A 14,049-nucleotide genomic window follows, 5' to 3' on the forward strand; every position below is an offset into this window, starting at 1 on the left:
TTATTTCAAAGATAAAGCAAAAATATAAGTATAAACTTTTCTCTCCAGAACCTTGCAGATACAATCTCCTTTATAGTTCCTTGGTGTCTGAGGAGAGTGGACTCCGTCTTAACACAGTTTCTACATAGCATCAGCTCCACCAAGTTCCCATCCAAATGCAGCAGAGGAGCTAAATGAAACCTTTTATTTATTTATTTATTTATTTATCTATTTGTTTATTCATATATTTAAATTTTTTATTTATATGTTTAGAATTTTATTTTCCAAAATTACATGCAAAATACAAATTTTTACATCAACTTTAAAAAAACTGTTTCAAATTCTCTTCCTCCCTCCCTCTCTCCCTCCAAGAACTCAAGCAATTCAATATAAGCTATACATGAGCAATCAAGCAAAACATTACCACATTATCCAGGTTGTCAAAGAAAACAAACAAAAATAAAACTATAGATAAAGGAACTAACAAAAAAAAAGTGTGCTTCAATCTGTATTCAAATACCATCAGTTCTCTTTCTGTGAATGGTTTATCTTTTTCATAAGACCTTAAGAGTTGTCTTGGATCATTGCATTGCTGAAAATAACTGAGTCATTCACAGCAGATCATCTCACAATATTGCTGTTATTTTGTATATGGTACATTTCACCTTGTATCAGCTCATACAGGTCCTTCCAGGTCTTTCTGATTGCATCCTACTCATCATTTTTTTTTTATAGTAAACTACATTTATATAGTACTTTAAAGAGAGATTACATTACAATAAACCCCTGAGGTTAATTATTGCAACAACAGTAATAGATAACATTTATATAGTACCTTATACCTGACAAAGAATTTTCTTCACAATAGCCCAGCAAAGAAAGTACCATACGTTTTGCCATCAATAATTAATAAATCATCAATGACATAATGTTCGAACATGACATGACGAACTGCCAGGTCCATCTGCTAAGCACTCCACTTCTGGGGTGCGAGCTTAAAAGGCAAGGAGAGAACATAAGTGAGGTCTTTTGTCGGCTCTCCTCGTCCGCTGTTTGTGCTGCACACAGAGACGCTGACTGAGGTTCTACTTGGCCCAGTTCGTTGTAATAGCACGTGCTTGACGCAGCTCTCAGCTTCAGAGGTCGTCTTGGGTTTTTGGTGAGCCCTATACAGGTTTTTGGTGAGTTTTATATGGAATATAGACTAAGCTTAGATTTATGACTATTTGTTTGTATTTCTACTTTCCTATCTTTCTAATCAACATCACCTTGTAATTTCCAAACAATAAAAGCTCTAACTAAAGATCAGAGGCTTCTTTAACTTACTGATCTGGGAGATAAATAAAGGAAAGGCTAAAAGGGGAGGTTAATGCTCTAGTATCCAATTGTAAATCTCACAGTTCGAGCCCAAATCTGGTCTCAGACACAAGACACTCACCAGCTCCTCAACCCCAGTCATGCCACCCAGCCCTCACCAACCCACAAAAAAAAAAAGATAAACAAAAAAAACATGCTTTACAAATATTATCCCTTCATAATCAATTCCCACCTGTAGCCTCTGTCTAAATTTATTCCTATCATCTGTCCTAATACTGAAAAAGCTCTTATGAGTTAGATATATCATCTTCCCATGTAGGAATGCAAACAGTTTAACCTTTTAACATCCCTCATGATTTCTTTTTCTTGTTCATTTTTTAATGCTTCTTTAGGGTTTTGTATTTGAAAGTCAAATTTTCTATTCAGTTCAGGTCTTTTCATCACAAATACCTGAAAGTCCTCTTTTTCACCGAAGTCCCATTTTCCCCCTGAAAGATTATACACAGTTTTGCTGGGTAGGTGATTCTTGGTTGTAATCCCAATTCCTTTGCCATCTGGAATATCTTAGTTCATGTCCTTCAATCCTTTAATGTAGAAGCTGCAGATCATGTGACTGTGGCTCCACAGTACTTGGATTGTTTCTTTCTGGCTGCTTGCAATATTTTCTCCTTGACCTAGGAGCTCTGGAATTTGGCTATAATATTACTGAAAGTTTTCATTTTTGGATCTATTTTGGAGGCGATCAGTGGATTATTTCAATTTCTATTTTACCTTCTGCTTCTAGAATATCAGGGAAATTTTTCCTGAAAATCTCTTGGAAGATGATGTCTAAGCTCTTATTTTGATCATGGTTTTCATGTAGTCCAATAATTTTCAAATTATCTCTCCTGGATCTATTTTCCAGGTCAGCTGCTTTTCCAAGAAGATATTTCACATTTTCAATTTTGTAGGAAATCTCCCAGCACCACGGAGTACCAGGCAATTGCTAGTGTTCCCTGGATACCTGATTCCAATTCCATGCACACCTGAGAGACTTCTCTACAATCACACCTGAGACCATGCCTAGAATCCAGAGATATACGAAGAATCATCTGAAATAAAACTTTCAAAGACTTAAATGTACATTTTCCTATTTTCCTTTTCCCATTGCATACACCATTTGTAATATCTACCTCCTAAAAAGGACTGCCCCCTTTAGTTTTTTTGTCAATGAGTCACTCAAATTCTTTTCTCTTTTTATTTCCCCTTACATTGTTAATCACCATAGAACCCTTTATAATTGTTGGTAATTTCAGTCACTGCTTCAACTAAGAAAGCTGATTGTTTTTTATTTTAATGAAGCACAGGGGGGTGGGGGGGTGTGAGAAAATTAATAACAGGATGTTTTGGGGTTCTATGAGACCCAGAGAGCCTGGCCAGACCTTTCTTGGGGCCATCCCAGTCAGGAGAGTTTCAAAGGAAATGTGGTTGGACCTTGGACTGTGAATAGGGATTAAAACCATACCTACCTTGGGGTAGCTAGGTGCTTCAGTGGATAGGGGACTGGTCCTGGAGTTAGGAGGACCTGAGTTCAAATACAGCCTCAGACATATAACACTTAATAGCTGTGTGATGCTGGGCAAGTCATTTCACCCCAATTGCCTTACCAAAAAAACAAAACAAAACCCCAAAACAAAAACAAACAACAAACAACAACAACAACAAAAACAAAACCACACCTACCTGAAGGCTTTTTCCCCTCAGAGGGCTCTGTACACTGACATCAGCCAGACCACCCTCAAATCCAGGAAACCAATAGATTTGAATGATGCTAGCCAATTAGCTTTGAGTAATGTACAAGGGTGGGCTCAGCTCCTGCCCTCAGTGAGCTTACACAGTGACTCACTCTCTTGGCCATGGGATGCTTGAGGAGGCAGGATGCAGATGATTCTCTCCTTTAGATCCTAGATAGGCTCTCCTAACTTTCAGGGCCATGTGCTCTATTTTTACTAATATTTAATATGCTTTAATAAATGCTTAATGCCCCCAAACTGATGCAGTAGCCTCTAATTTCTAAGTAACAAATATATAATAAACTATAGCTTTGTTTTTTAAACTTTGGACAATTAATAGGCGACCACCTATAATTTTAAATGCCACAATTCATTTGCATTTGCTTTATTGTGTCTTGGTTTCCCATAAAGTCACCAGCTTCCATTTGTTCAATCCTAATTCTTAGGCAATTATTTTCTTCAGAGAACTTTTTCATTTGGCTTTTCAAGCAGTTGACTTTTTTCTCATGACTTTCCTGTATCACTCTCGTTTCTCTTTCCATTTTTTCCTCTACTTTTCTTACTTTATCTTCAAAGTGCTTTTTGAGTGCCTCTATAGCCTGAGACCAATTCATATTTTTCTTGGAAGTTTTGGATGTAGGAGCCCTGACATTGCTATCCTCCTCTGAGTGTGTACCTTGATCTTCCTTGTCACTAAAGAAGCTTTCTATGGTCTGCATCTTTCTCTGTCTTCAAATCTTGCCCACCTATTTCTTTACTTTTAATTCCTTCTTAAAGTGGGACCTGCTTTCAGGCTGCACTGTTGCAAGCTTCAGGGGGTCCAAGGTGGTACTATTTAAGGAAAGATAGGTTCTTTACTCACCTGGTCTGTGCTTTGGTCTGTAAATAACTCCAAGCCTACTTGTGAATTAACCAGGCAATAAAAGTTTCATGGGTTAATATCTCTGGTGAACGTGTGCCCTTCCCCCATCTGGGCCACTGCCACTCAAGATTTCTTCCTGGTTCCATGCTGGGGTAAAACAACTGAATTCCACAATAGCTCCAACACAAACCCCTGTATTCTCCCCCTAGTCAGCTGGTCAGCCTTTTCACCAGGTCGTGAGCTTAGTTCCAGAAGATGCTGGCACTGCAGCTAATTCAGAGGCTCCAGGGGTAAATTTCTCTGGAGCAGCCAGGCTGGGACTGGATCTGTGTTGGTGCAACCATGGGGTTGGGCTCCACTTCCACCCTGACACAGCAGACCCCTTCTGCTGAACTTCTAAGCCATCTTTGACTGGAAAATGATCTCAGCCCATCCTTTTGTGGGTTCTGCTGTTCCAAGAATTGTCTTATGGGTTTATTTGGAGTTTTTTAGATTGATTGTGTCAGGAGTTCTTAGATCTTACTGTCTTTCCTCTGCCATTTTGTGGATGAGACCTTTTCTTAATTATCACTAGCCAAAGCGTCATTGATGTAGTACTTATTGAAAAAATACTGCATTACTCAACTCCCAGACTCCTGGGCCTCAAGTCTAAGTCAACTTTTTTGACTTCTTGAAACTTACAAGGTCAAAGCCTAAAAATTAATCTCCTTCATCTAGAATGAATCCTGAGTTAAAGAATCAAAGCCTGTATTGTCAAGCTACATGCGAATCACAGATGGAAATGACCTAAGATGCTCTCTGCTTACAGCATTGGCTCTCTTATATCACTGGAACCCAGGAAAGAAGGAAGAAGTAACACCAAAAGAAGAGATTAAATAATAAGAGGGGTCTAGGACCCCAGTACCTTTTGAATATATACCCAGACCCATACATAAAGTGGCAGCCAATCAAAAAGTTTCCTCATAATCACATTGCAAAAAAAAAAAAAGAGACCAGAATAAGATAGAAAATGTCCTTGTTTGTGCCAGTCTCTCCAATTCACTTTTATTAAACATCATTAAAGAAATAGAGAATATTTTGTACCATTACATGTCAATAAAATTTTTATCAAATTAAATTGATGAATATTTAAAAAATAAAATGTACCTAGATTAACAGCATATGAAATAGAGGATTTAAACAACACAATCTAAAAAAAATGAAACTGAATAAACCATAATGGTACTCTCAAAAGGGAAGAAAATAGAAGCAGATGAATTATATGAAGCATTCAAGAAACAATTCCATTGTTCCATAAATTATTTGCAAAAATAATAATAGATCATTGCAAAAATGTTTTCGATGAGACAAAGTACACATCCCTAAACCATGAAAAGATTGCTGCAGATGGCCACTGCATCCGTGAAATTAAAAGACACTTGCTCCTTGGAAAGAAATCTATGACAAATCTGGACAGCAACCTAAAAAGCAGAGACATCACCTTGCTGACAAAGGTCTTTATAATCAAAGCCATGGTTTTTCTAGTAGAAATGGATGATTGTGAGAGTTGGACTATAAGGAAAGCTGAGTGCTATAGAATTGATGCTGATGCTTTTGAATTGTGGTGCTAGTGGTGCTAGAGAAGACTTTTTAAAAAATGGTAATATTTTTGTTTAAAGTTTTGAGTTCCAAATTCTATCCCTCCTTCTCTCCCTTCCCTCCTCCCTCCCTAAGGTGGTAAGCAATCAGATATAGATTATACATGTGCAATTATGCAAAACATTACCATATTATTCATTTTATATAAGAAAATGTGAATAAAAGAAAAAATGAAAGTGAAAAATAGCTTGCTTCAGTCTGTGTTAATCAATATAATTTCTTTATTTGGAGGTGGATAGCATGCTTTATCATATTTGGAGAAGACTTTAGATAGTCCCTTAGACAGCAAGAAGATCAAATCAGTTAATACTTAAAGAAATTAATTCAGGCAATTCATTGGAAGGTTATATACTAATGCTAAAGTTTAAATACTATGGTCACATAATGAGAAAACAGTACTCATTGAAAAAGAGGCTGATGTTGGGAAAGATTAAAGACAAAAGGAAAAGGAGATGGCAGAGGATGAGATGGATAGATAGTGTCATGGAAACAACAAACATGAGTTTGGACAAACTTTGGGATTTAGTGGAAGATAGAAGCACCTGTCATGCTGTGGCCCATGGGGACATGAACAGTTGGACATGACTAGGCAACTGAACAACAACAACACATTCCAGGCACTGGAGATACAGTTAAAAGCAAAAAGAAGAGTAATCTTTGCCCTTAAAGATTTTAATTTCTGTTTCAGGAAGACAACATGTAAAAGGGAGCTCACAAGTGGAAGGGACAAAGGAGGCATCCTTGAAAAACATAATAACTAAGTCAAGAAAACAAAGAATGATTCTGGGAAGAGCTCACCAGTGGGAAAAGAGTGCTTCAGGGGCAGACAAAGAAAGAAGCTGAGGCATAGGAATGAAGTCCAGAGATTGAAAGATGGCTTCAGTGGTAAAGAAAAGAACTGCATTTTCAAAGCTATTGTTGGATATGTCTGGAAATGCAATGTATAGCAATAAGAAAAGAAAAAAAGAGACTGAGTATATGATCATGAAAAAAAAAGAAAACAAAACAAGTTGTTTTTGCATATGAAATGATAATTTAATTTAAGGAACCCTAGGGAATCAGCAAAAATTAACTGAAACAATAACTTAAGTAAAGTTGTATATTGAAAATAAACACATAAAAGCAATTGAATTTCATGTATATTGTCAATACCACCCCACAGTAATACATGATAAAAGAAATTAAAAAAAATAATTAGTCTGTAAAGTATCTAGGTATATTCCAACCAAAAATATAGGAATTTTGTAATATAACTACAAAAGACATTATATAAATGATTTGTAAATATTTGGAAAGGTAAAGGCATCATTCTGTCAAGCCAATATAATATAAAAGATGATTCACCATTGTGACAATCAATCCACCAAAAATTAATTTTTAGAACTAAATTAAATAATAAGAATACATATGGAGGAATTGGATATCAACAATCTCAAAGGAAATAATTGCAATGGGAAGGAGCCAAATGGTTGTTGCTGCTTGTTGTTCAGTTGTGTCAGGCTCCATGAGCCTTTTAGGGTTTTCTCGGCAAAGATAATGGAGTAATTTGCCATTTTCCTCTCTAGCTCATTTTACAAATGAGGAATCTGGGGCAAATAAGGTTAAGTGACTTGCCCAGGGTCACAGAGCTAGTAAATATGTGAGGCCAGATTTGAACTGATAAAGATGAGTTTTCCCAACTCCAGCTCTGGCATCTATCCACTGCACCATCTAGTTGATCCTAGACTAATATCATTGGAATCAAAAATATACTGTAAGGCTATAATCATCAGATCTATTTGGTATTAGTTTGGAAAAGAGACAAGCTGATTCATGGATTAGATGCAATATGAAAGGCCCTAAAACAATTGATGATAGTATTTTTTTGATGAGCCTAAAAGACCCCAAATGATGGGGTAAGATCCCACTATTAAAAACAATTTTCTGGGGAAAAATGGAAAAGGGATCTGGCAGAAATAATGTTTAAACCAACATATCACATCACACAGTGCAATACAAATTCAAATGCATGTAAGATCTTGAAATAAAAAGCCATGTCACAAAGAAATTACAAATAAGGATAGGATATAATATTTTAACCAAGCAAGAGATAAAGAGAATCAGAGAAGACAATTTCTCTGAAAAGGGTTTAATATGCAAGAAACATAGGAAATTCAAACAAATATATAGGAACATCTCCCAAAACATAAATGGCCAAAGCATAAGAATAGGCATTTCTCTTAAGAAGAAAGGCAATCTCTCAACTATCACAAGAAGTCAATAATCCAAATCACTCCTAAGCTATTTTACCCTACAAGGAAGTAGAAGGGGAGAAAAATAAAATAAGGGGGCACCAGTTAAATAGATGGTGACTTAGGGTTGGTGGTATTACAAAACAAAATACTTTAAAAATATATTTTATTATTTTCCAGTTACATATTACATATAAGGATAGTTTTCAACATTTGTTTACACTGGATTTTTAGTTCCAAATTTTTTTTTCTCCCCCCTCCTTTCCTTCCTCCTCCCCAAGGAGGAAAGCAGGCTGATATAGGTTGTATATGTATAGTCACATCAAACATATTTCTACATTAATCATCTTGTGAAAGAAGAATCCGATCAAACAAAAAAAGAGTCCAAAAGTAGAAACAATATGATTCAATCTGCATTCATAATTCACACTTCTTTATTTCTGGATTTTGAGAATATTTTCTATCACGAGTTCTTTGAAACTGTTTTGGATTGTTGCACTGCTGAGAAGAGCCAAGTCTATTGGTTCATCAAACATTGTTGCTGTTACTGTGTACAATGTTCTCCTGGTTCTGCTCCTATCAGTCAGCATCAGTTCATATAAGTCCTTCTAGGTTTCTCTGAACTCCTCCTGCTCATCATTTCTTACAACACACTAGGATACCATTACATTCATATATCACAATTTCTTTAGCCATTCCCCTGTTGTTGGGATTTCCAATTCTTTGCCACCACAAAGAGAGCTGCTATAAATATTTTTGTACATGTGGGTCCTTTTCCCTTTTCTATGGTCTCTTTGGGATACAGACCTAGCAGTGGATCAAAGGGTGTGAACAGTGCCATAGCCCTTTGGGCATAATTCCAAATTGCTTTGCAGAATGGTTGGATCACTTCACAGCTCCACCAAAAATTAGTGTTCCAATTCTTTCACAGCTTCTCCAACATTTATTATTTTCCTTTTTTGTCATATTAGCCAATCTGATAGGTGTGAAGTGGTACCTCAGAGTTGTTTTAATTTGCATTTCTCTGATCAGTAGTGATTTAGAGCATTTTTTTTTCATATGGCAATAGATAGCTTTGACTTCTTCATCAGAAAACTGCCTGTTCATATCCTTTGACCATTTCTCAATTGGGCAATGACTTGGATTCTTATAAATTTTATCTAGTTCCTGATATATTTTAGAAATGACGTCTTTATCAGGAATGCTGGCTGTAAAAATTGTTTCCAAGTTTTCTGCCACTCTTCTAATTGTGGCTGCATTGCTTCTGTTTATACAAAGCGTTTTAATTTAATATAATCAAAGTCTTCCATCTTGCTTTTCATAATATTCTCTATCTCTTATTTGGACATAAATTTTTTTCCTCTCCATAGATCTGAGAGGTAAACTATTCCTTTCTTTCCTAATTTATCTATGGTATCACCCTTTATGTCTAAATCTTGAACCCATTTTGACCTTACTTTTGTATAAGGTGTAAGATGTTGGTCTATTCCTAGTTTCTGCCATGCTATCTTCCAGTTTTCCCAGCAGTTTTTGTCAAATACTGAGTTCCTATCCCAGAAGTGGAAATCTTTGGGTTTATCAAACAGTAGATTACTCTAGTCATTTACAACTGTGTCTCCTGTGCCTAACCTCTCCATTTCTAAGCCAGTACCACATAGTTTTGATGACAGCCACTTTATAATATAGCTTCAAATTTGGCATGGCTAGCCCACCTTCCTGTGCATTTATTCCCTTGATATTCTTGACTTTTTGTTTTTCTGGATGAATTTTGTTATTCTTCTAGCTCTATAAAATAATTTTTTGGTAGTCTGATTGGTATGGCACTGAATAGGTAAAATAATTTAGGTAGAATTGTCATTTTTATTATATTAGCTCAGCCTACCCATGAGGAATTTATATTTTTCCAAACCAAATAAGAGATAGAAAGCATTTCAGGATGTAAAATGTATAATTTTGATTACATTGAATTAGAAAGGTTTTATACAAACAAAACCAATGAATTCAAGATTAGAAGGAAAGCAGAAAGCTGTTTTTTTTTTTAAATAGCAAGTGTCTTTGATATAGGCTTCAATTCTCAAATATATAGAGAATGGAGTCAAATTTATAAGAATACAAGTCATTCAGCAATGAATAAATGGTCAAAGGATATGAATACATAGTTTTCAGATGAAGAAATAAAAAAATATCCATTATTTGCTGTTGTGGAATCATTTTAGTCTGACTTTTTGTGACCCCTTTTGTAGTTTTCTTGTCAAAGATACTGAAGTGGTTTGCTATTTCCTTCTCCAGCTCATTTTCCTCCAGGAAACTGAGGCAAACAGGGTAAAGTAATTTTCCCATGGTCATGTAGTTACTAAGTGTCTGAGGCCAGATTTGAACTCAGGAAAATGATTCTTTCTGATTCCAAACCCAGTGGTATATTCACTGCATCAGCTAGCTGTTATAGCCCCATTAAAAATGCTCTAAATAACTATTGATTAGAGAAATTCAAATTTAAACACCATCTCATGCCTATCAGATTGGCTAATATAACAGAAAAGGAAAATTATAAATGTCATAGGGGAGATGAGATATTTGGGACACTAATACTTTGTTGGTGGAATTGTGAACTGATCCAACCATTTTACAGGACAATTTGGAACTCTGCTCAAAGGGCCATAAATCTGTGCATACTATTTGACTCAGCAAAACCACTACTAGGTTTGTATCCCAAAGAGATGGGAAAAAAAGAGAAAAGAACTCATTTGTTAAAAAAAAAAATGGTTTTGGGTGGAGGTCTGGGTGGTGGTGGTGGGGGGGGGGGGGTGGAGCAGGGCATAGGCACACCCACACTTGCAACCAAAGTGAATCAGATTCATTTCCATATTAGAGAGCAACCAGCATATGACTACTTACAGACCAGAGCACAGGCCAGGTGAGCTGAGAATGTGCCTCTTCTTAAATTTTACCACCTGGCACCCCCTAAAAATTGGGATAGTGCATCCTAGAGGCACTTCCCCACTTTAAGAAGGAATTGTACTGGGGCAGCTAGGTGGCGCAGTGGATAAAGCACTGGCCCTGGATTCAGGAGGACCTGAGTTCAAAGCTAGCCTCTGACACTTGACCCTGGGCAAGTCACTTAACCCTCATTGCCCTGCAAAAAAAAAAAAAGAAGGAATTGTACCACCTTGGACCCCCTGAAGTTTGAGACAGTTCATTTGGGAAGCAGTGCCCCACTTTAAGAAGGAGTCAAAGGTCAAGAAATAGGCTGGCAAGATGAGCAGGCAGAAAAAAGGTGTGGACCATAAAAGGTTTATTTGGTGACAAGGAATGTCAAAATACACCTTCACAAGAAGATAACAAAATCAAAACTCCTACCTCCAAAGCTTCCAAGAAGAATATGTATTGACCTTAGGCCATAGAAGCACTCAAAAAGGACTTTGAAGATAAAGAGAGGAAGAGGAAAAAATGGAAAGGGAAATGAGAGTGATGCAGGAAAGTCATGAATAAAAAGTCAACAGCTTGAAAAGCCAAATGGAAAAGCAATCTGAAGAAAATAATTGCCTAAGAATTAGGATTGAGCAAATGGAAGCTAATGCCTTTATGAGAAACCAAGACACAATAAAGGAAATCCAAATGAATGAAAAAATAGAGGGCAATGTGAAATATCTTCTTGAAAAGCTGACCTGGAAAATAGATCCAGGAAAATAGATCAGGTAAAATTGCCCTGATATTCTAGAAGAAGAAGGTAAAATAAAATATTGAAAGAATCCACTGATCACCTCCTGGAATCGTGCAGTGGGTAACTGTCTTATGTCTGAGGCTGGGTTTTGGCTGAGGTCCCCCTGGGTCCTGGGTGGATGCTTTGTCCACTGTGTTGCCTAGCTGCCCCATGATGACATCTTTAGGGTAAAATTGAGGGATGAGGGGAATGCACTGGGGGAGGAGGAAGGGGAGAGGTAGCATGAGGTGAAATCCCACATGAAAGAAACAGGAAAGGGCTTATGGATTGGGGGAAGAGATCAGGGAGGAGCAGAACAGTAAATGAACTTTACACTCATCAGAATAGGCTCACAGACCTTAATCTCATCAGAGTTGGCTCTAGGAGGGATTAACACACACACCCAATTGGGTGGAGTAATCTATTTAATCTCAGCAGTAAATGAGCCTAACACTCATCAGAATTGGCTCAAAGACCTTAATTTCATCAGAATTGGCTCAAGGAGGGAATAACATATACACTCAATTGGGTGGAGTAATCTATCTAACCCTGCGGGAAAATAGGAGGGGAAGGGTATAAAGATAGAGGGGAAAATGAAGGGAGGCCAGATTGGGGGAGGGGACAGACAGAAGCAAATCCCTTTTGAAGAGGGATAGGGTGAAAGAAGATAGATAGGAATAGGATGGAGGGAAACAGTTAACAATAGTAATCGTAAAGAGATTGAAAGGTGTGTAACACATCTTGGAAATTATATTGCTCCTCAACTCTCCCTCACAGTGAAGTCACTGAGCTCTTCAGATAAGCCCAGATTAATTTTAGAAGGACATTGAGCTCTAGATAAAGCCACTGAATATTTATAGCTGCTCTTTTTGTGGTGGTAAGGAAATGGAAATTGAGGGGATGGCTATCAATTGGGGAATAGCTGAACAAGTTGTGGTATATGAATGTAATGGAATACTACTGTGCTATAAGAAATGATGAGCAGGCTGATTTCAGAGAAACATGGAAGGACTCACATGACCTGATGCTTAGTGAGATGAGCAGAACCAGGAGAACATTGTACACAGTATCAACATTATTTGATGATCAACTGTGATAGACTTGACTCTTCTCAGCAATACAATAGTTCAAGAAAATTTCAAAGGATGTAGGATGGAAAATGCTCTTCACATATAGAAAAAAAGAACTGTGGAATCTAGATGCAGATTTTGTTTTTCTTTTTTGAGATTTTTCCCTTTTGTTTTGATTCTTCTTTTGAAGCATGACTAATGCAGAAATATGTTTCATGTGATTGTACATATATAACCTATATTAGATTGCTTGCTGTCTTGGGGAGGGGGCAGGAGAGGGAGGAAGAAAAATTTGGAACTAGAAATCTAATAAAAGCAAATGTTGAAAATTATCTCTACATGTAACTAGAAAACAATAAAATACTTTTATGATTAAAAAACACAACACCCCCCCCAAAAAAAAACCCCAAACAAACAAAAAAGTCTTGTTATTCCTCATGCAGTTTTAGCACAATTTACTGCCTGGTCAATAAGTATTAAAGAGAAGCCCTTATGGCACTAGAAATAAGAGGTTTTAAAAAATACATTGAACAAAATAGACATAAAAATGAGAATGATTAGTAATGAAGACAGAAGCCAATTTATGATATGGACTCATTTGGAAACATGGCTACACTCACCATAAAATACCTATGTTTACAAATAGTATTTGAGAGAGAAAAAACTTTATTATCACAAATGGCTATGGAGAAACAAGTGAATCTAAGAATAAAACTTCATAGTTTAAGTAAAACATTAATTGTAAAGGAGAGAAATAGCTTATGTTACAGAAGGCATTCATGAAATCTTTTTTTTTTTAGTTAAGCTTTTTATTGAATGTTTCAAAAAAAATATATATTTAGTCAAACAGACCAAAGCCCATGTCATCATCAGACTCCTCAGACTCTTCTTTTTTTGCTTCCTCTTTCTTCTTCTCCTCAGCTGGGGCAGCTGTGCTAGCAGGAGTAGCACCTCCAGCAGGGGCAGCACCACCAGCTGCTGGGGCAGGTCCACCAACTCCTACATTGCATATGAGACTTGCAATGTTTACATTGTTCAGGGCCTTTGCAAATAATCCAGGCCAGAATGGCTCAAAATTTATGGCTGCTTTATTGAGGGCATTAATTTTATCCTCCGTGACCGTAACCTCATCGTCGTGAAGGATGAGAGCAGAGTAGATGCAAGCGAGCTCAGAGACGGCCATTTCGGGAGATGGATGAGGAGAGACTTGTTTGTAGTGGTGCTAGCCGCCGGCTGAAGTGAGGGTTCACCCCAACGTGGCCTTAGCTTCCGAAGAAGAACCGAGCACCTTACAGACAACTGAAGAGGAAGCTGCATTCATGAAATCTTAATACTTTATAACAAAAATTCTGAATCACAAATTAATATCCCTGATTTTAATTACTGCTTTTCTCCCTTCAGCTCAATGTTTATTAAGTGGCTATGTTATGGGTAAGGCACTCAGAATAGAGAGACAAAACCAAAACAATTTCTGCCTCTA

At 36.9% G+C, this 14,049-nt stretch overlaps 1 protein-coding gene across 1 annotated transcript; it reads right to left on the minus strand.

Annotated features, from left to right (window-relative positions):
• Positions 1-13,407: 13,407 nt before the first annotated feature.
• Positions 13,408-13,752, minus strand: LOC122732764 (60S acidic ribosomal protein P1-like). The gene has a single exon (XM_043973140.1). It carries the CDS (start codon positions 13,750-13,752, stop codon positions 13,408-13,410), a length of 345 nt encoding a protein of 114 aa, XP_043829075.1.
• Between the last annotated feature and the right edge of the window lie 297 nt (positions 13,753-14,049).

The sequence above is a fragment of the Dromiciops gliroides genome, chromosome 6 (assembly GCF_019393635.1).
Source record: "Dromiciops gliroides isolate mDroGli1 chromosome 6, mDroGli1.pri, whole genome shotgun sequence".
NCBI classification, from domain to species: domain Eukaryota; kingdom Metazoa; phylum Chordata; class Mammalia; order Microbiotheria; family Microbiotheriidae; genus Dromiciops; species Dromiciops gliroides.